General features: G+C 35.6%; 1 protein-coding gene and 1 long non-coding RNA gene across 6 annotated transcripts in view; one reads left to right on the plus strand and one right to left on the minus strand.

Moving 5' to 3' along the window:
- Positions 1–27,095, minus strand: part of Crot (carnitine O-octanoyltransferase) — a 47,420-nt gene that overhangs the window by 19,778 nt on the left and 547 nt on the right. Inside the window, exons 1-6 of one of the 4 annotated variants that reach the window (XM_013365054.4) lie at positions 16,886–17,029; positions 13,176–13,311; positions 9,114–9,238; positions 7,375–7,556; positions 7,089–7,213; positions 1,754–1,862 (exon numbers count right to left, since the gene is read on the minus strand). In XM_013365054.4, coding sequence (XP_013220508.1) covers positions 1,754–1,862; positions 7,089–7,213; positions 7,375–7,556; positions 9,114–9,238; positions 13,176–13,290 — 656 coding nt within the window. In that variant the 5' untranslated portion in view covers positions 13,291–13,311; positions 16,886–17,029. Of the gene's footprint in view, positions 1–1,753; positions 1,863–7,088; positions 7,214–7,374; positions 7,557–9,113; positions 9,239–13,175; positions 13,312–16,677; positions 16,817–16,885; positions 17,030–27,095 lie in introns of those variants that run through there. The other 3 variants (XM_005340014.5, XM_021719942.3, XM_078040499.1) reach the window with 3 other exon arrangements.
- Positions 16,851–26,096, plus strand: LOC110596954 (uncharacterized). Of its 2 annotated transcripts, XR_013435326.1 has the most exons (3): positions 16,851–18,010; positions 19,141–19,258; positions 21,194–26,096. It is a non-coding gene; the product is annotated as an uncharacterized LOC110596954 (long non-coding RNA). The 2 variants fall into 2 exon arrangements; XR_013435325.1 differs by having other exon boundaries at positions 19,141–26,096.

The raw sequence follows: 27,095 nt of genomic DNA on the forward strand, positions 1-27,095 counted from the left end.
AGCAAAGCTATAGAACCAAACTAGATGCCCTTCAACAGATGGATAAAGAAAATGTAATACACACCTACACATACACCCACATAATGGAAGAGAAATGAAATTATGGCCAGTAAATAAATGGAACTGGAGACTATCATGCTAAATGAAATAAGCCAACCCCCCAAAACCAAAGGCCAAATGTTCTCTCTGATATGCACATGCTAACTAACACACAATTAAGTGGGGAGAAGGAAAGAAGAGAAGTACTTTGGATTAAAATGGGGAATGAAGGGAAGAGAGGAGGGATGGTAGTAGGAAAGACAGTAGAATGAATCCAACATGTTCATATATGAATGCATGACCAGTATAATTCCACATCATGTACAACTATAAGAATGGGATCCTAATTAGAATAAATTATACTTCATGTATGTATATCAATATACATTCTACTGTTATATATAACTAAAAAAATTAAAAATTTTTTAAGATGATGCCTTTAATAGGATAAAAGAGCAATTTTAAGTATATTATCCTCTTCTGTGTATTGAACAAACTTATCAAGAATGTATGAAGAACTCCTATGACACTAGTACACTAGTGGAAATTAGTACAACGAATTTTAAAAACTGTCATAATCTATTGATGTTGAATGTGTATATAATTTAGGACTCAGCAAATCCTCTCCTGGGCTTTCCAGAAATGCATGCACACATCTACCAAAGACTTGTACGAGGATTTTTACTGTAGTAAATAATCTAAATGATTCCACTTAGGAAGGAGGGTAAGCACAGAGATTAGGAAGACGTATGAGAGTGAGCTTCTGGAGCACTGGAAATGTTCTGTTTTTGACCTGGGTGGCACTTACCTGAGAATTCAGCTATGCATTTGTGTGTGCTTTTGTAAGCTTATTTATTTATAAGCTTAATTATTTAGTAAAAAAATAATTCAAATTATATAGATAGATATGACTCAATAGTTATAAAATCATCTAGGAAATTTGAATAGCCTATTAAATATTAATAATATTAAAGAATTATTGTTAACTTATTACAAGACAACATCAGGTTTGATAATGGTACTAGATGTGAACTATTCAAGAATCTTTATATTTTAGAAATATATACTAAAAGATTTATAATTAAAGGATATTATATCTGATATTTTCTTCAAAATAATCCACATGGGAGTGAAGGGAAGAACACAGATAGTTGAAACAACGCTAAATGACTTTATAACTGTTAAAACTAGAAGTAACACTAAAGTTAGGGGATGGGTGTGTGTGGGGGTCTTCATTATATAATTCTTTATTTTAAAATTTTCTATAATTTATTCCAAAAATGTATGCCTACTATATATGAATTATGTGTATGTATATATATACACAAAAATATATATTATATATAAAATATATATGTTCTCTTTTTTAAAATGATATGTGCATATAAATTTATTGTAACAGATCTGGAAGGACAGAACATAAAAACTAGTATTATTTGGGAGCAAAACTAGTGTAATTTGGGGGCAGGGAATGGGATTGGTAGTATCTGCAATGTTTTCTTTTTTCTCAAGTGGAACATATTCATGTACATCTAGTAAAATTAAAAATTAAAATTAAAAACAAAGAATAGTTTTTTAAAAATATATATACACATATAAAATTCTTACTTTTCAGCTTTCTGTCACCTCATAGAAAGACAAGTTTCAACATTAATTTTTTTAACCTAAATAACAGCTTAAGATCTAATGAGATTCAAGACAGTCATGTGAAAACCTGAGAAGCTCTGGTGGGGTGATCAAACATCCTTCATGTGTTACATCAAAGACAAAAATTCGGCCCCGACACAACACTGCAATGTGACTTGGGGAATGCCCTTCACTTTCTGGAAAAAAGAAACAGAAAACACAAGACTCAAATCTCCCAAAGTTAAACAGTAGAAATGCTGTTTATATCCAACAGAAGAAAATAATCATTCACTTATATATTTGTCAAATACATCACATGAATAAAAACAACTTGCAGGGGAAGGGGGAGGTTCATCAATGAGTACTAAATTACAGTCAGATAAGGGTAAATCCTGGTGTGCTATTCATTGCACAGTAGGTAACTACTATAGATAATGATTGAGTACTCTGTACTGCAAAAGTCAAAGGGATTTTGAATGCTTTTGCCATAAAAAAAGATAGATGTTACAGGAGACAGATATATTTAATCTGATTATACAAAATATACATTTATTGATATATTGCATGGTAGTCCATTAATATGTGCAATTTTTGTTTTTTAACGTATCAGGCAAAAAAATAATATCAAAAAACTCTGTAAGTTCATAGAATTTCAGTTATTATGATATAAATATATACTCTTGAAACTTGTCCATGTGACATCTAGAAATCCATGAAAGTTTCAAGTATTTGTACATTCTGAGAATCACATAAACCCCAAACTATTATAGGGCTTTCTAATTTTGTTCAGGGACAGGAATGTAAGGGTAAGAAAGGAAACAGAGACATGTTTCTCTTTAAAATTATTTTAATGTTAATTGCTAATCAAATAATTTAGTTGCAGTGATGTCTAGCAATGATTCCCCAGTAAAATAGTTTTCAGTTCCAGGTGCAGTGATACATACCTGTAATCTCAATCACACGGGAGGCTGAGGCAGAAGGAGCACAAGTTCAAGGCCAGCCTCAGCAAAGTAGTGAGGCCTTAAGCAACTTAGTGTCTCAAAATAAAAGAGGCTTAGGATGTATCTCTGTGGTAAAGCTCCCCTGGGTTCAATCCCCAATACCAAAAAATAAATAAATAAAAAATAAATAAAATGGTTTTCAGTAGAAAAGGGCACTAGATGCCTGAGCGACAAGGGGAAAGAATTTTGCCTAATCTGTAGTTTTACTTAAGGCTCTGATAACCTAAGTCACTGATAATTGATTCTAAGATTCCTGTGGTATACCTTAACTCCCCAAGAAATGTTTTATCTACTGTAAACTTCAGACTACCCTGAGTTATCCCCATTTTTAAAGTGTTCCCTCCTTTACTAAGGGTCTTCCTATATGATCCCTGCCCCATCCCTTCTTCTAAGAAAGGAAAAAGAAGAAAGAGAAGACATACTGCCACTGGAAGGAAAATTACTGGTTGGTATTAAGTGCATTACACACATCACTTGTTAAATCTATTCATTCTAAGGAAGGATCATCTCCTGAAAAGAACTACTATTTTTCCCCTTAGATCCTATTTCCTCAAGACCTGGAAGATGAAGTATGTATTTGCTCCCCATTGCATGTCCCAAATCACTTCTTCTCTGGCCCTTCAAAAAACCTACAGATCCTTTTACATTAGCACCACTTTTATTGCTGGCAACTACTGATCATATCCTTTCCAAAATTTAGGACTGGAAAAGAAAAAATAAAATAAATTTGATGTCAAATGATCCAATAAATGGTTGGAAATGGAGCTGGAACAGAAGGGTGGAACCTCAGAATGAACCTAAGAAGAAATATTTAAACAGAGAACTGAGTAAAGAAAGAATGTGAGCCTGGAAATTGCAGGACGAGAGAACCTGGCAGAAGAAACAGCAAGAGTAAAGGTATTAGGACAAAAGCAAGGGGGTTTGCTTAAAGGAAAACAAGGTCAGTACAATTATCAGCCAATTATCAGGACAGTAATAATGGGATCTAACTAATACTAACTAGTACTCTAAAAAGGTTACTTCAGCTGCTACATGAAGAATAACAGATAATAGAGGGAAAGAGATGATACAACCAGATCAGTTATGAGATAACTGAAGTGGTCCAGATAAGAACTCTAGGTAAGAGGGAATGTTGGTTTTGACGGGGGTGTAACAATTGAAGGAAACAAGAGGCGAATTATTTTTCTTTTAAGATGAAAGACATTCAGATTGAAATGATCCAATAAAGAAAAAACTGATGATGCAGCAGAGAGAGAGGATAATGACTAAGCAAAAGTGGAATTCAGAACACAAATAGAAGAGATGTCCTCAGGAGTCAGAACAGTTCATCTATTTTATTTTTTTTTATGGAAGGTAAAGTATATAAATGTGCGAGGGAATAGAAAATGAGTAAATATTTGAATAAGTTTTTTATGGCTGCTATAACAAATTACTACTAACTTAGTGGCTTGAAATGAAACAAACTGATTATCATATAAGTCAGAGGGTGAGAAGTCTGAAACGTGTCTTATTCCAGCAGAGTTGTATTTCTCCTAGAGGCTCTATATCATTTCCATAACATTACCCATATTTTCAACTTTTTTTTTTAAATCTCCCACCGCACACCAAAACTTGCTTTTGCAAGCAGTATTTCCAAATGTTGTCACCACTTCATTAATTCATTTTCATCTCTTCCAGATGGGCTTCCTTCCCCAACTTCCACTAAAACTGCTCTTGTCAAGGGTGGCCTCTGTCCACATCATCTTGATAGATCAGTCGTCACATTTTCACCTCATTTGACCTCTCAGGAGCATTAGATAAAACACTTCCTCCTCCTGACTTCTAGAAGACCAATGTTTTTTTTTTCTTCCTCCCTGTCTTGGTCTCCTTTGCTGGCTCCTCTGACAAGCAAATATTATATTTTATTGTGATAAAGATCAATAGTAGTTCCCTTGATCATCTTTATTTATGTATGTTTCAAAAGTAATCTTAACTACTTTTATGATTTTAGAAAAAAATTCTAGGCCTGCTAATGATGGCTCCTAAATCCATATCTGCAGTCTTGAATTCTCAGAACTCCAAACTGTACCTCCAACTGCCGATTTACATTTCCACTTACATGTTTAAAAGCCATCTTAAATTCAACATAGTCTAAGGGACCTCTTGATTTTCCTCCCTAAAATTTGTCCTTTCAATTTTTACCACCTTATGAATATACACACAACCTACAAATTTGATGAGTCTATCTGAACATTCACCTCAGTAGTTATTCAAGGCTTTTTTTTTTTTTTTTAAATGAGGGTCTCTTGTCATGGCCCAGTTAGCTCAGCTGGTGAAGGGTGCTAATAAGAGAGGATCCTGCTAAGTCACCTAGACTAGCCTTGAAATCCTAGGCTCATGCAATCTTCCTACCTCAGTTTCCTTGGTAACTAGAAAGACAAGCACATGTCACCATACCTGGCTATAAGCAAAATACCTTAAAGTCATCTCTGATTTCTATTCTTCACTTATTACCAATCTTTAGCTAATTCTGTTAGTCCCAAATCCAAAACATATCCAGAAGTGGATACCTTTTCACCACCTTCTTACAACCACCCAGTACACGTCCTTATTATGGCTCAAATGAACTACTATAACAACTTTCTAACTGGTGTCTCTGCTATTGTACTTGTCTCATAAAATTCCATTCTTCAAATAGCAGGTAGAATAATCTTTTAGTAACATAAATCTGATATCACTCTCTTTCTCAAAATCCATTAATAACTACGTACTGTGGCACATACCACAGTGGGAGGCTGAGGAAGGAGGATCACAAGTTTGAAGCCAGCCTGGGAAACTTAGTGAAACTCTGTCTCAAACTAAAATAAAAAGGGAAGCTCAGTGATAGAATGCTATTGGTTTAAATCCCCAGTTTCACCAAAAGAAAAAAAATTTCTATTTACATTTCAAATATAAAAGTCAAAACCTTATCTTGGTTTATAAAGTACTATATGAACTGCCCCTCTCTTGCCTGCTCTGCTCTATCCTTAATACCCTTAGAACACACCAAGTTTATTCCCACCTATAGCATTTTTAACAAAAAGTTAAAAACAAAAGAAAAAGTGAAAAAAACATGCTGATTCATCATCATTCAGATCCTCAGAGAAACCTTCCTTGACTACCTAATCTAAACAATTACACAGTGATTCATTTTATTTGAATTTTCTGTACATTATTTACCATTAACTATCTGACATATTTTCACATTAACTTATTACCTTAGCTTTACCTATCTTCACCTCTTTATATAGCTATAAGTCCAAGAATATAACAATCATGATAGCTTAAAACACTGCATTGAGACACAATATTAAGCTAATGAATCCCCATTTGACACATATTAACTCAAAAGAGTTACCTTATTTAAAGACATGCCTACTAAGTAACAAAGACCAAATTCAAGAACAGGTCACTGATCTCAATTTCTTAACTGATATGTATATTTTCTTTCTTTACTAGTTGTTATTCTTACATCAGTTTTCATCTGTTCACCTTTTCCACTATGTAACTAAGTACCATAAATAAACCCACTTTCCTAATCTTTCCTGTTAATTCTTTTACTTGCAACATCCAAGGTAAATGTGTGGAGGCTTGAGCACATTAAGCATCTCAAATATCTAGAAAGGTTTTCAAAGAGGAGGTGAGTTCTATACAAAAGGAAACTCAAATCTTCATATTATGAGTGCAACTAACTGTGAAAGTTTACTCTTAAAACTTTATGAAAAAAAAGTCCATTCATAATTATACTCTACTATGATTATAAACAGTCATTAAAGCAATAAAACATAAAAATTCCTAAGTAACTAGAAGACAGCAGTTGCCACAAAATAATTTTCCATTTGAAGATATGCTAGAACACCAAGAAGAAATTGCCATCAAATGACAGTAAAAACACAATTTTGATGAATCAATCTGAACCTATGTGCCTCCAAGAAGCATGATTCCAAGTAACAGTTAAAGGGGCGGGGGAGGGAAGAGTATATTCACAAAGGAAACTAGAACATTATGGGCACATACAAGCAAACATTCAAGACAATTCAGATAAGGTATGAGGGTACAAAAAGAGGTATACAGAAACCTTCCTTAATAAGGACTTCCTTAATACTCATTCATAACTTTGTTCTTCAATTAAATATTTTAAATTCTCAAATGATGCAACAAAAGTATCAGGTTTATATTCAATCATGCACGACAGTTTAGAAAATTAATTCCCTTATATTACATTCAAACTAATCAGAACAAATCAAAGACAAGGTTCATGGAAAGCCTTTAATTTGTCAAAGACCAATAAGAAACACTTTTCAAAACTGTGGGTTCCAGTGTCACAGTAGAAATCACAACAAAATTACCAATATCCCGATGCTGTTACAAAAAAAGAAAAAAAGTACCTGTATTTTTACTTACCAGTCCTAAAATAGTTTATAATTGAATCTCTAGTAATTCCTGGAACTTTGCAGGTAGAAAATAGCATTCGAAATTGATTCATATCTAGCGGAGTATTTCCAACTTTATGAACAGGCAGTTTTTCTCTATTTAAAAAAAAAGTATTTTGATCAAGAAGCCATTATTAAACTTATAAATCAAACCATCACAACTGTAGTATTCATTATTCCCCAAATAAAAATTTTCAACATTTTGCCAATTGATGTTTGAGGTACATTTGTTACTAAATTCATATAAGTATCCTTACTTTCTTATTAGCTGCCAGTAGTTCAAGTTATGCCAAAGGATTATACTTCCTCTTTCTAACTGAGTGCCTTCCTTTGGAGGCCAATAGTGTTCAAAATGGGCAGAAGGACCGACAAAGTTGACATTTAGCTGTGATGGTATACGAACATCCAGGTAAACAACATTCAGCCACCATTCTTCAAGCTAAAAGAAATTAAAATTATCAGCCTAATGTTTTTCATAGCACTCAAATGTGGAATCGAGGACACCCCCCACACACAAAAAAGAAAAGAAAGAAAAAGCTACATTGTTCTTTATTTATTCTATTTTATACCACTTTAAAACATATTTTTGTTGTTGTTGTTGAAATCACCATAGATATTGAAAAATGCTACTATGATCATTTTTTTTGGACTTATAAGATCCAAAATACTATTTGTTTAAACACACTATCAAAAACATGAAACAAGAAAGCATAGAAAAGGCACCTTCAGAGGGACTATCATGTTGAAATCACAGTATCGAACCAGGCACTTAGTTGTTTCCTCAGAGTACCTGAGGTATAATGAATATTACTAAATCCTCATCAAATGATAACAGTTATTGGGACATTTAAATTTTCCATTTCTAAACAAAAATAGATATTAAGTCATAAATTTAAAAAACACTTTCAGGCCGGGGGTAATCCCAGTGACTCCAAAGGCTGAGACAAGGGGATCACCAGTTCAAAGCCAGCTTCAGCAACAGTGAGGCGCTAAGCAACTGAGACCTTGTCTCTAAATAAGATACAAAACAGGGCTGGGGATGTGGCCCAGTGATGAGTACCTCTTGAGTTCAATCCCCAGTATCCAAAAAAAAAAAAAAAAAAAACACCCCACTTTTCAGTAGGCTTAAAACTAATTTAGATTTGTCATAGACAATTCTGTGTGTCCTTCTCTCATAATATGCAATTGAATTTCATGCATAAGCAGATCTTATTAAATTATCATTTCTTTTTAAAGAAACTGATGTTATAAACTATAATTAGTACTTCAGAAAAAGACCTACAAAAAAAAAAAAGGAACTGGCAAAACAACTTCTTTACCTTCATCTCACTTTAATTAAAAAAAACCCAAGGCTCAAAATTGACAAACTCATCCTTTATTTCATATATTAAAGAAGTGAAGTAGATAAGTGAAAGAAGTCAAAGATTCCTTGTGGAAAATTATTGAGGCCCTCAATAGAAACTTTTCCCTCAATATATCTTACTGAAATAAAAAATATTCATGACTATTCTCTTCTCCTTTTCTCCCATGAAGTGTTTAAATATTTCTATGCCACTTATGTAACATGTCTATTTTAGTCCTTTTCAGGAAATTTTCAGGCTATAGTTACCTGGACAAAATGTTTTTTCTCAAGTATGGCCTATAGATTGCCTGTTATCAGAACGGCATGGAATAGTTGCTCAAATAAGGATTTCAGAACGGCATGGAATAGTTGCTCAAATAAGGATTTCTGAGCCCCTTTCCACATATACTGAATCAGAATCACTGTTTCCAGAAGATCTGCATCTTTAACAAGTTCTCACATAAGATAGGGGACCACTCATAACACTCAAAACTCTCCAGTTAAACGATTTATTCATTCCTTTGGATAATCATACTGATAACAATGACTGCAAGGATTATACAACAATAATTTTAAAACAAAAGTTATACCCATTTTTAAATTTCCTTCTTTAAAGATCATCATTATTCATTATAAATATACTAAAATAAATACCCAATTTCTCTTTCCTTTTGCCCTTTCAAGTAATTTCTGATGCAATTTTTCTCCAACTCCATTTTGAAATATTCGGACTATTTCTTCAGTTTTCTTATATTCTTCTTCATTTGCAAATGGCTTTACTATAAAGAAAAATGTGATTAAGGCATTTAGACCTCAAGTACCACCAAATTACCTGAATTACTACATACAAATATGTAATTAGTACATACTACATATGTAAAACACAGTATTAATTAATACTGCAGTATAATAAATTATAATAAGAGTTGACAAAATGAAAATGGCTAAAAAGCAACAATGCAAAATACTGTAAAAATTACAATGAGAGATATTATGTACTCTAATAACAATTTTCTGAAATTATTTTAAAATCACTCTAGATGATAGTTAAAATTATGAGGTGGGACTATCATCTAGTTATTAGTCCAGTTGAAAGTAAATCCTACTTAACCACAAATTGGAGAAATTAAAGCATCTTTCCATTAATGTTCACACTGGAGCCTTGATCATTAATATATGTAATATAAAATGTATGTATGTATAAGTATAAATCCTACTCAGAGCAGTTTAGAGTGCCTCATGACTAAGGGAAATATTCCATGAAAACCAAATGTTCTGAAATAAAGCTATAAAGTTAATTAGAGATCATGAGACATTAATATCTTCTGTTTGATTTTTGCCTCTGAAATCTTATCAGGCAAACTGCCAAAGTCAACTTAAAATAAGTTGATTCAGAGAGAATATAAGTCAATAATCAAAAATAGAATAATAAATAAATTTTTAAAAAATATATTTTAGTTGTAGTTGGACATAATATCTTTATTTTATTTTTATGTGGTGCTGAGGATCGAATCCAGGGCCTCGAACACACTAGATGAGGGATCTACCACTGAGCCACAATCCCAGCCCATAAATGAAATTTTTAAAAAATAAAAAATTAGAATTTTCAGATGCAAGTAGGTGAGGAATAAAGAATTTTTTTTAAAAAGCATCAGAATGCTTCCAGTTAAAAATAAACATATTTATCTCTACTCATTCTAGAAACCTGCTAAAATGACAGTAAGGTAATAAAAAAGGGAAAAGTACACCAGGACAAAAAAAAATAAGAGGATGGCTGACAAGTTCAGTAATATTTTACAATTAGAAACACTGGGAGAAATGGTGACTGGGTTTATAGAATAGAGAAAGTTAATATCTAAGGACTAAGGAATAGAGGTGAAGGGAATAGGGGGAAAGTTAGACATAAATCAAGAAGTAAGCCAATTCTCACAGCAGAATCCAAAAAAAGTTCAAGAATTCATAATACATGGTACCTCCAAAAGATAAGGAGGAAATGAAGGCTCTAAGCAAGATTGTTGGAAAGTCTTCCAAAGCTGCAGTCAGATGACCATCTCATCCACACTCACCTGGTAGATCCCTTCCTGTACTCTACAAAGCCTGGCAATGCCAGTAGAAAATAGGAGTTTTATTCCCCAGAGAAGTTGACCCAGACAAGACAGAATACATAGATTCCTGCCTGTAATGAATGGAGAGTATAATGGAATACAATATAATGTCTTAGGTTGTAGTATATTGCTTAGCATGTGTAACCAAAAAATGGAAACAACCTAAGTGTTCATCAACTGATGGATAAAGAAAATGTGACACATATGCACAATGAAAAACTATTCAACAATTTTAAAAAAACAATGATATTCTATCATTTGCAAAAACATGTCATTTGCCCAAAAAAAAAATCCCACTAGATTGTTATGTTAAGGGAAATAAGCTAGGCACAAAAAGACAAGTATTGCATGATCTCACTCATATGTAGAAACTAAAAAAAAGTTGATCTTATTGAAGTTGAGAGTAGCAAGGTGTTACTAAAGATCAAGGAAAGTAGAGAAGAGGGAGGGCTATGGAAAGGTTTATCAACGGGTACTCAGTATAGTTAGAAGTAAGGAGTTTATGGTGTGCGACTGCACAGTATGGTGAATACTGATAACAATTGTGAAAATTTTCACCATAAAGAAATGATAAGAAAGCCAGGTGCAGTCGGGATGCCTGTAATCCCAGTGGCTTGGGAGCTGAGACAAGACGATCACGAGTTCAAAGTCAGCCTCAGCAAAAGGAGGTGCTAAGCAACTCAGTGAGACCCTGTCTCTAAGTAAAATACAAAATAGGAAAAAAGGGCTGGGGATGTGAAATGATAAAATGTTTGAGGACATAGAACCTAGTTTCAATCTAGGTTCATACATATGTATTAAAACATCACATGATACCCCATTAATACAGCTTTTTATGTTTTTATGTATTAGTTAAAAAGTAAAATTTAATTTAAATTTACAAGAAAAAGAAAAACATTGGGGCTGGAGATACAGTTAATTCAGTGGGAGAGTACTTGCTTAGCAATGTGTAAAACTCTGGGTTCAATCTCCACAACTACCAAAAAAAGAAAAACAAAAGTACACTCCTTGAATGTTCAGCCTCCTTCTACCCCTTCCCCATTCAGTTCCCAAAACACTGATTTATGCCTTCTAGGAAAGAAATAAGAGGAGTCCTCTTTGGAGAAAGCCATCAGTTCAAGAGAAAAGAATACTGAAATTCGGGTATGCCCTAATGGAATTTCTAGGTCTCTGCCCTATTATCCAACATTAAGGCCCACTGGCCACCAAGTCCAACTCAGTCACACAGAGTTCCTAGTCAGCTTTTTCAGAGTCTTACTCCTAAATTTGAATGTCTAAGAATATTTGCAGATATTTGAGGAAAGTCTCTCACATGAGACAGAACAAAACAAAATGGATTGCTGATATCAAACAGTAAAGAGACCAAAAAGGAAAAAGCACTGCTATGGCTTACACATGGAAAGTGTCTGCCAAAGGGCCAGATGTAGAAGGCTTGATCCCAGCCTGGTAGTATGGGGAGGTGCTACGGACCTTTAGGAGGTAGGGCCTCAAAATCAGATGGCATCATACTTCTCAAGAATAATAAACAATACCTTCAAAGTTCTTCAGAAAAAATGATTTCTAATTCAGAATTTAATACTCAACCAACCAATCAAGTAAACATGTTTTTACTTCATACTTTTTCCTCCCAAATATTCTTTCTCAGGTATCTACTGAAGATGAGTCAAATAATGAAGTAAATCAAGAAAACGAAAGATATTAAATCTAGGAAATAGAGAGTCTGACACAAGAAAGAAATGTGAAGAGAACTCCCAGGATGATGGCAAAGGAAAGCTCCAGTATACCAGTTGTCCATCAAGCTCAAGAAAAGCTAACCTAATTAGAGCAAGAGGGGAAAGGGCTCCTGAAAAGGAGTATTCAGGTAGAAATGAAACTGACAGAATACTTTATATATTTAAATGTATTCAGGAATTTTCACTGCAATGTTTGGGAAAACTTATTTATAAATACAAAGTAAAGTAAAAAATTAAAAATAAGGGGAAAATGCAAGAAGAAGGTAAATCAAAGTAAAATGCAGAGTTCACGTATGAATAATTGTATAACCATAAATCCTGAATGATTAGGTGAATTAAGTCAGGTGTATGTTGATTAAAATAGGGTGAAATCCTGAAATAAACAGAGGACTGCTGATTTAATCCTAAATAATGACTTTTGCACAACTATATAGAAAGAACGAGAGGGAAAATGAGGTAATGTTGCTTTGTATTTATGCTGGGGACAGGGAGGGCTAAAGGATGAAAGAGAACTGATTTATAATACCTACAGGTAAAAGATGCAAGAAATAGTAAAATAAGAATATTACTTTAATTGTGTAGATAACATAAGGAACATAAAAGATTTGAAAATTCTTGCCTGAAGGGTGGGATTTGCAAGGAGAAGAAGCAGCCAGGGAAATGGGGCAAAGGATTGCACTTTTCACTGAAGGACTATTAATACTATCTTGCTTTACAAACTGTGGAAAAAAATAACAAAAGAGAAAAAGAAACATTTTGGATATTTTAAGGACACTTTATCATGAGCCTAGAAGCAATCAGACCCTCATCAACTTCTAACAGCATCTGTTTTCTAAGTTGCTAAGAAGTAAGGGATAATTTTAAGATTATAAACATACCTGATTCAAGGTATTTTTTTAATGATTCTTCAAGTGAAGGAACAGGCAGTGATGGAAGAGAATCCTGGTATTGAAATGTTCGTTCTTCGATTGATTTAGCCAATTGATTTTCCATGATATAGTCACAATAGGAAACCTAAAGAAAAAAAGAGGCAGCACTCACAAATTCAATCTCATAAATATTCTTATATATGCTAGGCCCAATTCATTAAACCAATATTTCAGGGTCAGACTGTATCTAAGACTTGATCCCATTCTGTGGAATTTACAAGCTTGTCAGATAAAGAAAGTCAAAAAGTATTGCAGTATGTGCCAGGTATTGCTTTGCATATGTAAAGCCCTGGGTTCAATTTCCATCACCACTGAAAAAAGAAAAAGTATACTCCTTGAATTTTGAGCCTTCTTGTACCCTCTCCCCATTCAGTTCCCCAAACACTGGTTTATGTCCTTTAGGCAAGAAATAGGAGGAGTTGGGGCTGGGATTATGGCTCAGCGGTAGAGCACTCGCCTAGCACATGAAAGGTGCTGGGTTCAATCCCCAACACCTCATTAAAAATAAATAAAGATTGTGTTCAACTACAACTTAAAAAAAAGAAATAAGAGAGTCCTCTTTGGGGAAAGCCTAATTCAGATATAAAAACGTGTGTCATCTCCCTAATCTTCTTATCTCTGAAAAGTGACATTCTCTGCAATTTTAACATATGAAAAAAAAATACAAAGAGAGATTTAGTAATCTGCCTAAGAGATTATACCTAGAACTGTAACCCAGATCTATTACACTGCACATTTTTCCCCCATACAGGATAGGCAGCATGATAGTGGGTGAGGAAGTGTACAGAAAGTATTGATGGATGGATGGGGTTTGATATTTAGAAAAGGATTATGTGCTGAAAAAGAGAACTTTGAGGAGCACATGAAGGGGTGTGGAAGAGTTGCTCAACTATAGAATTACAGGATACAAAAAAAAATAAATCATATGACAAACTGCTGTACGTTGTGAAGATGGTGTAAGGCCTACTCAGAATGGTTTCAAATATTCCAAAGCAATCTTGAATGTCTTCCACACATGTATTAATTTTCATCATATAAATCAAACTAAACCAAAAATATGAAGAAGGTCTACATACAAGTGCTAAATTTAAAAAATGACATTTCTCAAAGAAGACTTTATATATAAATTACATATTAAAATAGCAACTGAGAAAACAGGAGTATCAATATTGAATAAGAATTTCCTATCCTTTCAAATAAACAGCAAAGCAAAACAAATATTCCACTTAGAGGTCACAAAATTAAATAGTATCAAAAACAAAGGCACAGCAGAAATTTTTTTTCGGTCAACATCCTTTCCCCTTTGAATCCTGAGTTTTAGCTGGGCATACAGCCACACAGTTATATTTCTCCTATTCTCCCATGGAGCTCAGTGTGGCCTTGGGATATATGTTATCTCCAGTTCATAACCCTAAAAAGGACTGCATGTGTTCTTTCATGTTTCCTCCTCACTGCCCATCAGGGAATGTCAACTAGAACAATGCCTTGGACCCATTTATGGAAGCCATTTGCTGAGGTTGTCAGAAGCACCCTATTAGCATGGACTCCTATCTCTAGATATATCAAAAAAAAAAAAATGCCGGGCATGGTGGCACATGCCTGTAGTCCCAGCTACTCAGGAGGCTGAAGCAAACGGTTTGCTTTAGCCTAGGAATTCAAAGCCAGGCAACATAGCTCTCAAACAACAAAAAAAAAATCTCACGACTTTTGTTTTATTCATGCCATATCTTGGGTTGTTTTTTTTTTTATGGAGAAGAGCTATCTATACCATTAATATAAAGAGATAATTTGAAAGTGAAGTATAACAAAGATCTCATAGTTCCTCTCATTCTTCTTTTCTAATGACTTCAGTTACACATTGTTTTGAACACCCAAAAAGGCTTTGAACCTAATGAAAATGTAGATCTGGGTCCAAATAGAATAAGCCACCTTCTAGCCATGTGCTCGGAGGCAAATAACTTTAACGAATTTCCTTATCATAGACTGTATTTTAAATGCCCAAAAAAGTACATTATAAAAATAATCCAGCTGAAGCTGGGTCCAGCTGCACAGTGCAACACTGTAATTCCAACTACTCAGGAGGCTGAGGCAGGAGGATCACAAATTCAAGGCCAGCCACCAATTCAGCTGGAAACAACCATATGCAGAATTTCTCTAAATGACCTCAAATTTCAGCCCTTCTAATCTCCAGACCTGTGAATATGGGATCACTATTTCTGTAATTGTAACTTGGTTATCATCTATAGAACATCTGACCATAAAACAGGGATACTGTTCAGGTGGACCTAATCTGATCACTTAAGTCCTCTGAAGCAGAGATGCTGGCGCTGACTTTGAAGATGTAGGTGGCTTCAAGGAACTGACAGATACATAGGGCTGACAGACAGTAAGGAAATGGAGTCCTCAGTACTATAAGCACAGTGGAAATCAATTCTGCCAATAACCTGAATGAATCTGGAAGTGGATTCTCCCCAACAGCCTCAGAAAAGAACTCAGACCTGCAGAAACCTTGATTTCAACTCTGTACAGCTTCTATGCAGAACACCCAGCTAAATTCACTGAAGTCTTTCAGATCTACAGAAGCTGTGAGTAATACATTTATGATGTTTTAATTGTTCAGTGTGTTGTAATTTGTTATTGCAACAATAGGAAACTATTACAGAGAAGATGCAGAGAAACACATGGAGGAAGATACTCTCTGTACACCTCTCTGCTACTTAATAGATTCTAGAAAACTGGGAACAAGAGTACTAATTTCAAACTCACTACAGTGGTTAAGTCACCAACAGGTAACAATAATATGAATTATCAGATTCTTTCTTTAAAGAGTGATCTTGAATTCCCAATCACAAAGAATAAGCTAAATAATATAATTTGAATAGCACTACGAAAATGACGTTGCTGGATTTTAGAGAACCAGGAACAATAAGTAAAGGAACAGACTGTCACATACCAGTATACCAACATGAACTTTTTAAGCCTACCAGTTGCAATAATTTGTTTTGAGAACACTGGTATTTGAATTAAGTTTGTGACTATGGGAAGGAAGAAACAAACTGAACAAAGTCTTCAGAGAAATTAACAAAAGCTGGTGAAAGACGGTGGAGGGCAGACAGACAATCTAGGAGGAGAAGGGAGACTTCAAGACTCAACTTTTTGTGAACCGCTGCAAACTCACGCAGAAAGTTTGTTTATCTGCTGCAGAGGATTAAATTTCTATAAAATCAACTAGGTTTCGGGAAACTGCACCTTCCATTAGATGGGTCCACCGAGACACAAGATACCTTCCAGTGCCCGTATCTGTGCCAGCAGCCCGTCGCAGGACCACGGGAGGTCAGAGCAGCAGCAGAGGGCAAGGAAAGCTTAGAGTCTCCTCCCACCAACCCAAAGCAGCTCTGCACACTCAAGAAGACACCAAGACAGAGAAATCCAAGTAAGCACCACGACGGACCAGCTCAGTGGCCCAGCCTCAGGGACACCGCTTCAGACGCCGACAGGCGAGATGCAGGAGGATACCACACCCCCGCTGACCCCCAGCACCTCTGCAGTTCAAGGCGACCTAACTTTGTTCTAAACGACTCAACTTTCCCCCGCCCCTGAGCTGCCGGACTAGGAGAGGGAGGGAGTGGTGGCTCCGCAGGCCTGCCTGCCATCCTCACCGACCGAGCCTCGCCCACGGTTCCGCTCCCGACAGCTGCGCCGCTCTACTCGCTGTGCGCCGCAGAGGAGCGGGAATTGGACGCAAAGCCAAGAGGGTCCCGCCCCGCGCGCGCCGGGGAACAGGATTGGACAGAAGGCCTCCACGGCCCCGCCCAGTGCCTGAAGCGAGGGACCCACTGGGCCTGCGCCGTGCAGGGACTCCGCCCCGCCTGCCTCGAGCGTTCTAGGCCTGGGGTAGGATTCTGGGCTGCGGGCCTGGGAAAGACTTGCCTCGCACCAAGCTAGCTCCCCAAGTCCGCGCAGCCTCGGTGACCTGCCTGACGCTGTGGGAGCTCAATGCCCCGACGCCCCGACCTGAGCTATCTGGGGACTCCTCCGCCCACGGAAGGACCCAGCCTCCTGGAAGACACTGAAACGGATGGCTCAAACCTGTTTACACCGGTTTCTGCTTGACGCCGCGCCCAGATTCCCTCACTCTTTTTCTTGCGCGCCCCGTTGCTCTCCTCCCTTTTCCCAGGGCGATGCTTTTTGCATCACCCAAGCAAAGAACTCAGCCCAGAGTTTTAGAAAGGAATTTCGTTGTCCGCCCTGTGTTCTGGCAAGAGCACGGTGACCACACGGATCCCTCCTCGACCTCTTTCCCTTCATCTCTGAGGCTGAAGTTTGCCCAAGCTGCAACACTATACCATCCCGGTCCCCTGGCCCTGCTGCACTTTTCAACGTCCTTGAAGGCACCAGGGATGTTCACAGGGCAAACCTGGGGCTTATCTGATGTTTCTATTATCGTGCCAAGAAATGGAATTTTTAACCAGAACAGAGCTGGACAAATTCTAGCTGAAGAGGTGGTTAATGTAGTTTCATAGGTTAGTCCATTTTACATTTCCCTCCTCAAATAAAATATACTGTTTAATTTTTAATCTTACTTCTTTTTTTTTCTCCCCACTAGTTTTTGGAAAGGAAAAGACCACAAATTTACATGTGCTCTGAACTAGATATCAAATACAGTATAAAAAGAACAAGATTTGAAATTAACATACATTACAGGCCCCGATCCCTAATTTGTCTTTCCAAACTCATTTAGTAGTAAAGTTTGAACTGAATGGATCATAACAGAAAATTATGGTGTAAGTATTCATAAGTTTCCTACAGAAATATTAACGTGTTTGGAGGTGTTGCATAATAAGTAGTAGACTTACCTTTTAAGGAATCTTCTCAATTCTGAAACATCTAGTCAAAAAGGTTATCATTTAAGGATGGTGAATTTGTTGTAAAAATTTCTGAAGTTGTGAAGAACTTTTTCTCTCATAATATATAATTGTTGTTTTCTGGATTATATTAAAATTGGCTTGTAAGGTACAGTTTTTAAACTGAATAATAAGAAAACTACTCGAAAACCTTCGTTGTACTTTTTCTTTGTAGTGAATTTCTGGCACCTCTTTAAGTTTATGCATATTTAATACCTGCTGGTGGCATAGAATTTAGGTTCTCTTAGCCTAACTCTATTTCTCCTAGTCTTGATATTTTAGTGGGCACAGATGTTTCTGTAAGGATTCCTGGGTTTGTGGGAAAAGAAAAGATTGTGAAACTGAAGAAAATGAGTGAAATATAGATTTGAGTGTGTAGGGGAAAAAAGATAATCTTTTAAAAATATGCTGATGAACAGATGTATCAATAACCACAAAAACTGATGATATATTTAAACAATTTGTGTTTTTCTTCAAAATTTATGATATTTACCTTACTGGCAGATTTCAAATTATGTTGTACTCAGGTTAAATTTAAACTTTATAAAAATTATTTCTTAGATATTGGGAGACATTGGTTAGTGAGAAGATACTTCAGGCATTTGAAGTACATCTGATAGAAGTAGTCCCAAGATTAAAAAACAACTATGAATCAAAATGTTTTTATGGAGGAAAGCATGAGGTGGTACCAGTGATGTTTATAACATTTTAAAGTTGCCATAGAAATCTTTCTTATTATTCCTATGTATCTCTTTCTCATATAACACAAATTGGAAAGAACTATATAGGCAAATTTGGATAAGTTTTGCCACAAAGAGTAGAAAAATACTAGTAGTTCATATTTCAATCTCCATAGCGGGCTTACTGCTAAGACTCATGTGATAAGTAATGGGGTGTAGTAAATGGCCCTAATCTGTAGGACAGATCTGAAAACTAAGTTCATCTTGGTGTATAAAATGAACATGCTGAAATAATTTGTGATCTTTTCTTGTTTTTAATGGGAGGAGCAGTAGAGGCATCATTATTTTGGGACACAACCAACAGTAAACTAAAGGATGATGAATATAAAGAGATAAACTCAATATGAAAAATTACCAACAGCAGATGAACAGTGTTTTTTATTCAAAGGTACTGTTTTTTTGTTTGTTTGTTTGTTTTTGTTTTTGTGTTTTGTACCAGAGATTGAACCCAGGGGCACTTAACCACTGAGCCACATCCCCAGCCCTCTTTATATTTTATTTTGAGACTGGATCTTTCTACATTACTTTAGGGCCTCACTAAATTGCTGAAGCTGGCTTTGAACTGGTGATCCTTCTGCCTCAGCCCTCCTAGTCACTGGGATTACAAGCATTTGCCCACCATACCCAGCCAAAAGGACTCTTTTCAACATTGGTGCTTAATTTGGGGTCACCACTGATGATATTTATTGTATATGAAAGTTTACCCCCAAAATCCTAGGGGAAGAGTTAAGACAACTATAATGTTTTTACATTTTAGAAAAATTCCTTATTACCTAACAGAACAAAACATTTAAAAGCTTATAACGGCTTTATTGATATATAAATCATATGCCATAAATTTTACCCGCTTAAAGTGTATAAATCAATATTTACCATATTGATAATTATTCAATCATCATAACCTAATTTTAGAACACTGTCATCCCCCCAAAAAAACACACCTGTTAGCAATCACTCCTCACCTCACCCCACCTACAACTTCCCAGTCCTATACAACCAGTAACAGACTTTCTGTCACTATAGATTTGCCTATTCTGGATACTTTGTATGAATAGAATCCTGCAATATGTGGCCATTTGTAACTGGCTTTCTTTCAGTTATATTCTCTAGATTCATCCATGTTTTAGCATATACCAGTACTTTGTTCCTTTTTTTAAGCTGAATAATAATTACCTTGTATCAATGTACCAACTTTTGTTTATGCATTCATCAGTTGATGGACATTTGAGTTGTCTACTTTCTGATTATTTGAATAATGCTACTATAAATATTTCTGTACAGGTTTTATGTGAGCATGTTTTCAATTCATCTTGAATATACTTTATAGTGGAATTGTAGGATATGTTAATTCTATGTTTAACATTTCAAAAACTGCCAAACTGCTTTACAAAGTGACAGTACCATTTTATATACCTACTAAAAATATATGGAGATTCTAATTTTTCCATGCCCTTCATTACAGTACTATAGCAATAGTGTTCATTATTATCTTTTTATTATTACTGTCCTAGTGAGTTTATCTTGTGGTTTTGATTTTCATTTCTATGAAGACTAACAATGTTGAACATATTTTCATATGTTTATTGACCATTTGTATATCTTCTATAGAGAAATTTCTATTTTGATCCCTTACCCATTTTTAAATTGGGTTATTTTATTGTTGTTGAGTTTTAAGTATTTCTTATATATTCTGGATAGAAGTTGCTAATGAGATCTATGATTTGCAAAGATTTTCTCCCATTGCTCAGGTTGCTTTTTCACTTTTTTGATAGTGCCCTTTGAGGAATGAAATATTTTAATTTGATAACGTCCAACTAATCAATTTTTTCTTTTATCATTTGTGATTTTGATATTGTATCTAAGAAATCATTACCTAACCTCACATCATATTTACTCCTGTGTTTTCCTATAAGAGTTTTATAGCTTTTGCTCATAATTTATGCCTTGATCCACTTTAAGTTACAGACTTTTGTCACTATACATCTGCCTATTCTGGATACTTTGTATAAATAGGATCATACAGTATGTGGCAGTTTGTAACTGGCTTTGTGTGAAATAAGGATACAAATCCATTCTTTTTGTATGTAGAAATCTAATTGTTCCAGCACCATTTGATAAAGATTATTAGACCATTGAACTGGTTTGGCCTCTTTGTCAAAAATCAACAATCCATAAATGTTAGGATTTCTTTCTAGACTCAGTTATATTTGATACACCTGTATGCCTATCCCCATCCAATCCCCATCACTGTCTTGACTGCTATAGTTTTAATTTTGAAATCTGGAATTCTGATTTGTTTTTCTTTTCCAAACTTGTTTTTCAGATTGTTTTGGTTGTTCAGGATCCCTTGCTTTTCCAAGAATGTAACATTTTATAATAAAGATAGAGACACAAGGATACAATATGTATTTTTCATTTTGTGCATAAATATTGAGTTTTTATGTATTGTTATACTTCTTTTGGAGTGTGGGGAGGGTTACCAGGGATTGAATTCAGGAGTACTTGACCACTGAGCCACATCCCCAGCCCTATTTTTTATTTTATTTAGAGACAGGATGTCACTGAGTTGCTTAGTGACTTGCTTTTCCTGAGGCTGGCTTTGAACTGGCAATCCTTCTGCCTCAGCCTCCTGAGCCATTGGGATTAAAGGCATGTACCACCATGTCCAGCTTTATGTATGATATATTTTAATCTACTTAGTGAACTGGAAATATCTATGCTCTTATTTCTTTCCAGTATCATCCAGCTATATCTTCATTCATACAGTTATTATATAGTATAAAGTATTCACAAATGCAAACTTAAATATGAATATTTATTAGTAACATGGGTTTGTAGACTATATATTGCATAATATGCATTTTGATGGTATCTAGGGACTTTCTAATATAAATATATAGCTATTCAAGAAAATAAGGAAAGTAATGTTTATTCTCAAAAGGAAAACAGTTTATTCAGTTTGGTTTTAAATAATTACTATATAGCTTATCCTCCCATCCACCCAAAAGGGACTATGGTCAGCCCCTTTAGTAAAAGTTCAGTGGGGAGTAATCAACAGGTCATATTCTAGGCAAGTTATATTATCATGAATGTAACTTTGAAAATCTGGGAAAATGGCCACTCAGGGAACTGTGGGTGACCCGCCTGATTATGGTGTGTCTTCCTTGCTGACATTTCAACTTTACTATTTTTGTTTTTGTTGAAACAGTGTCCTGCTATAATTACCCAGGCTGGTTCCAAAACTCATGGGTTCCACCTCAGCCTCCCAGTAGCTGGGACTACATGTACATCTCACCAGGTCTTGTTTGAACCTACCTTTTATGAATTTTAGTAAAACTTTTCAATTTTTAGTTGCATTTTTATCATTATTAAAATGAAATGTTTAGCAACATAGACATTTCCAGTTTATCAGTCAACTTTCAGAAAAAAAGTTACATTTTGAATGACTTGTAATCTGTTATCTTTATAGTACAGTGAATTTTTATTTTTATTTTTTATTTTTTTGCAGTGCTGAATATTGAACTCAAGGCCTCATACATTATAGGCCAGTGCTCTAATATTAAGCTACATCCCCAGCCAGTGAATATTTTGTCTTTTTAAAATTTGCACTATATATTATTTCATGCCTCATATTCTGATACATGTCCAATAATATTCTTTGCCTATTAAAATGAATGTACATTGTCTTTGAAGTATACTAAGACTATTGATTATTTTAAAAGACTTTTGGGTATTAACCATCATTTTATGTTTTTCTTCTTTTATTACATTGTCAGAATGCTATTATAAGCTAACTATAAGAGCTTTGTTATAGGTTTATACAGAAAAGAAGGTATGTTTGTCTTAGTTAATTTTCTGTTGCTATAACTGAATAACTGAATATTACAGGCTGAGCAATTTGTAAAGAAAAGAAATGTATTCCTTATAGTTCTGGAGGTTGGCAAGTCCAAAGTCAAGGGACCACATCTGATGAGAGTATTATTGCTGGTGGGACTCTCTTCAGAGTCCCAAGGCAGTGCAAGGCGTCACATGGGAAGACAGAGCAGGTTAGCCAAAGAAAGCTTGCTTTTATAACAAAACCACTCCCTCAATAACTCACTTACCCACTGATCCACAAACTACTGTCAACATATAACTTAAGTATTAAGTTTGTAACACACAAAATTTGGGGACACATTCAAACCACATGAATGCTATTCGTATTATTTCATAAGGACAACTTAACAATTTGCATCTCCTCTTAGCTGATTTGTGTTTTGTTTTATCTTTTGCCTTTCATGCTTGTGACTACAATTAAATTTTGAAACTTAAAATTGCCAAGTACTTTTTGAAGGTCCTGTAATAAGGATTCTTACATCAGCCATGAGATGAGATGAAGTCACCCATAAAGTTATGCAACTTTACAAAATGAAAGCACAAATAGTTTTTTTGTCAAGATATTTGATATTTATGATGACCTAAAATGTTACATGATCTAAAGTACTCTCAGTAAGAATGAAATATAGAATTATGTTATACATCAACTTAGAGTCACTTCACTTATTACTGTTTTATTCCTAACAATGTCTATTATAAGGCAGGGTTTGACGTGAGTTCTGTCATCATTAACATGAGGAAGCTAAAGTTTCCTTTTCTGCTTCAAAACCACAACTTGTGGAATCCAGTCTTCTTCCCCTTGTAACAGCATTTCTACCATGTCAAATTCATCTAAAAAATTGTTTTAATATATAAGGAACTTGGGATATATACTATATACATATAAGGTATAAATTTTAGTGAAGTTAATTGAACACACAAATCCTGTTTTTAATTCCCCTTTCCTGTTACTGGATACTTTTAAACATAAACTCCTACGGTTATTATAGTTCTTTGAAGAGGCAGTTTCTTTTTTTAAATTTTCTCTTTTTTATTTTCTCTCATTCCTTCCCCCAGGATGAACCCAGGGCCTCAAGCACACTAAGTGTAGGCTCTGCCTGAGCCACACCCTCCCCATCTCTGAAGCAGTTTCATTTTTGGTTAGTGCCCAGGTGGAACCATGGGATCCTAGAGTTGAAACTTCTCACAACCCTGATTTTCCCTCTATGCTACTTCCTGCTTGCTTTTACTTTAGTTCTGCACATTGAATGAATATCTTTAAAATGTCTCATTTCAACTCACATATTCAGGAGTTCCTTTAAGTTTCCTCTTTCTTTAAATTCATATATTTCTAAAACCATCTCTGTTTTGTTTTGTTTACTTCTGACCATATCGACTCCCAGAGCTAAAAGCTCTTAGAGCACATATTAGGTGTAACCAGACTCCTCAACCCCAAGGCTCAATACAATCCTTTGACACTGAGCAGCCAGGAAGCAGTGGGAGGATATGATAAGTGAATATTCAGGAATGCAAACCTGGACTTCAAGAGACTACAAGAAAATATAGTTATCCTAAGAAATTTCATGAAATAAGGAATTTCATGTGAGGACTGAGAATGGAGCTTAGTGGTAGAGTACTTGCCTAGTATGTACAAGGCCATGAGTTTAATCCTCAGCAGCACAAATAATAATAATATAAAGAATTCCATGGAGAGCCTTCTAAAGCTACCAACTTTTCGTGCATTTCCCTGTCCTGCATCTTGGGTTCTTCTTTATACATGGGTTGCTGAGTTCCCCATTTAACCCAAAGGGCGGAAAATTTTTTCTTTAAATTTATCTGGGGTAAACTTAAGTTTTCAAAAGGAATTGAAATATGAATTTTAAGTCAAAGCATATAGAAATGGGCATGCAGAATGCAAACATATCCCGATAACTAAAATCTAGCCATAATGTAGTTTACCTGGTACTAATGAGAATCTGTCTCAGATTATTCTAAATCAGCAATTCTCTAAATGGGGTGATTTTGCCCACTGAAGACATTTGATAATATCTGTAAACACTATTGGTTATCACAGCTGTTGGGGTGGTGATACAGGAAAGAGATCACAAGGACCAGGGATCACACAGGACAGCTGCCCACAAAAAAAAAAAAAAAAAAAAAAAAAAAAAATCTGACCCCAAATTTCAATAGCACTAAGGTCAAGAATTTTGGTTTAAGGAGATGTATGAGAAGAAAGAGTTTCAATCAGGATGCTTAACCTTCAAGCCAAAAGTACCATTGAATTAATACTCTTATATACTAGCTCTACAAAAGCAGAGCTAGTATAAATTTAAAATTGATAAATTTTATCAATCTTAAAATTTGTTCTAATTCAATAGAGCCATATCTGTTTGGCCTGACAACCAAATTTTGTTTCCTGCCTGTAGGAATTCCAACTCACTAATAATTTTCTTTTTCCTGTCGTGCACATGTGTGTGTGTGTGTGTGTGTGTGTGTGTGTGTGTGTGTGTGTGGTGGTGGTGGTGTTGTTATTGATTGAAATTAGGGTTTTGTATGTGCAATGTATATCTCTAGCCTCACACTGATAATTTTTTAACAAAGAGCAAATAAATCCTATACCTAATCAAAGATTAACACTTGATTAACTTAGGGACCTGGGTTTCTCTCCTTTCCCAGTTCTCTTTGATTATGAAAGTGCTCCTAAGAGAACAACCCCACAGATTTTCATCACTGGTTTTAAGATATCGTTGTGAAATTTCCTTAAAGAGGTCACTAAAAAGTTGGCATAGTAGTGCATGCCTATAATCCCAGTGACTCAGGAGGCAGAAGCAGGAGAGTCAAAAGTTTGAGGTCAACCCCAGCAACTTAAAGAGATCCTATTTCAAAATAAAAAATAAAAGGGACTGGGGATAGCTCAGCAGTAGAGCAACCCTCGGTTCAAATCCCCAACCCCTGCAAAAAGAAAAAAATATGTCACAAAAAAAGTATTTATTTAGCATATACTGAATGCCTCACATTCCATATGGCACTATATAAAATTTTTTTTAATTACCATCTGCTAAGAGCCACAGCCAAGTAATATGATGCATGGCACTTTTGGTTGAAAGGTGACACCAGCTAGCCTTTGAGATGATATGATTATGTTAAGATTTGCATTCATATGGATATTGGACTCCTGCTGTTCACCTGGGGCCTGCTACGGGACTCCTGGAGAGTTCCCATTGGTTGGGGAAGTACAGTAGGAGGGAATTCCGGGGGAGGAACTTGTTCTGGGGTTCCGGGAGAATGCCGCCACGTGTGTGAACTGGCTTCTTCCCCGGATGTGTATGGGGTATTGGTGGCAGTTTCAAAAATAAAGTTTGTTCCTGCTTGAGTGGCTCGTGATTTTGTGCCCAGCCAGACTGCGGCAACCATCTTCACTAGTTTTGTTGTTATTAGTTTGTTTTTTACAGTGCTAGGGATCAAATTCACTAATTTTACATGAATATTTTGTCCTCTGTTTATATTGGGGGTACTTGCAAGGAGCAAGAACATGAAATTTGAAATATGCCATTGTTGAAGGGACCAGTAGAGTAAGGTAAGGGGGCTAGGGAGAGAGGAAGGAATGGGGAAAGAGGGGGAAGAAGGGGTATTGGGGAACAAAATTGACCAAATTATGTTATGTACGTGTACAAAGATGTCACAGTGAATCCAACTATTATGTGCATTATAATTCACCAACAAAAAAATCAGTTTAAAAAAGACATATGCTATTGTTGGGGCTCAGGAAACAATACCCAAACTCTAAATTATAATGACTTTGAACTAAAAGAGTAACATCAAGGTATTTCTCTGAACTTCCTCCTACCCCCACCCCCTATGCTGGTCTCTGAATCCTCATTCTTTCCCAAAGTGCAGAGGGGGGCTTCTTCTGAGGTTCCATTCCCATAGGAATGCAAGTGTTATGAAATCTCACTTACCAGGAAAGGTTAACCACTGAGAAATAGGAAAGTTGAGGTTTCCACACCAAGGACCTTCTGCCAGCCAGAGTTCTCATCTATTCTTTTGAGGGCAGCTCTGAGAGATCACTGAGAGACTGCATCTACTAATAGGACAACCTTCATTTGTGTGCTTCCTCCCTTCACTCTTGCTATTATTGCTTGTCATTGCTACCCTCCAGGATACCCCAAACCAGTCCCTATCCAAGCCTCTATTCCTCTTTGTAGCTTGAGACAAAGACTTTGGACTCTACCATCTGGCTTTTCTGAGGAGCTCATAGTTTTGTAAGACTCTTGGGCCGTGAATTTTCTGGGTACTTGTTAATTTATTATGTCTTTTTCTTCCACTAATCTGTCTCTTGTCTGTTTGAAATTGCCTGATGGGTTAATTTA

Source organism: Ictidomys tridecemlineatus, chromosome 2 (assembly GCF_052094955.1).
Source record: "Ictidomys tridecemlineatus isolate mIctTri1 chromosome 2, mIctTri1.hap1, whole genome shotgun sequence".
NCBI lineage: Eukaryota > Metazoa > Chordata > Mammalia > Rodentia > Sciuridae > Ictidomys > Ictidomys tridecemlineatus.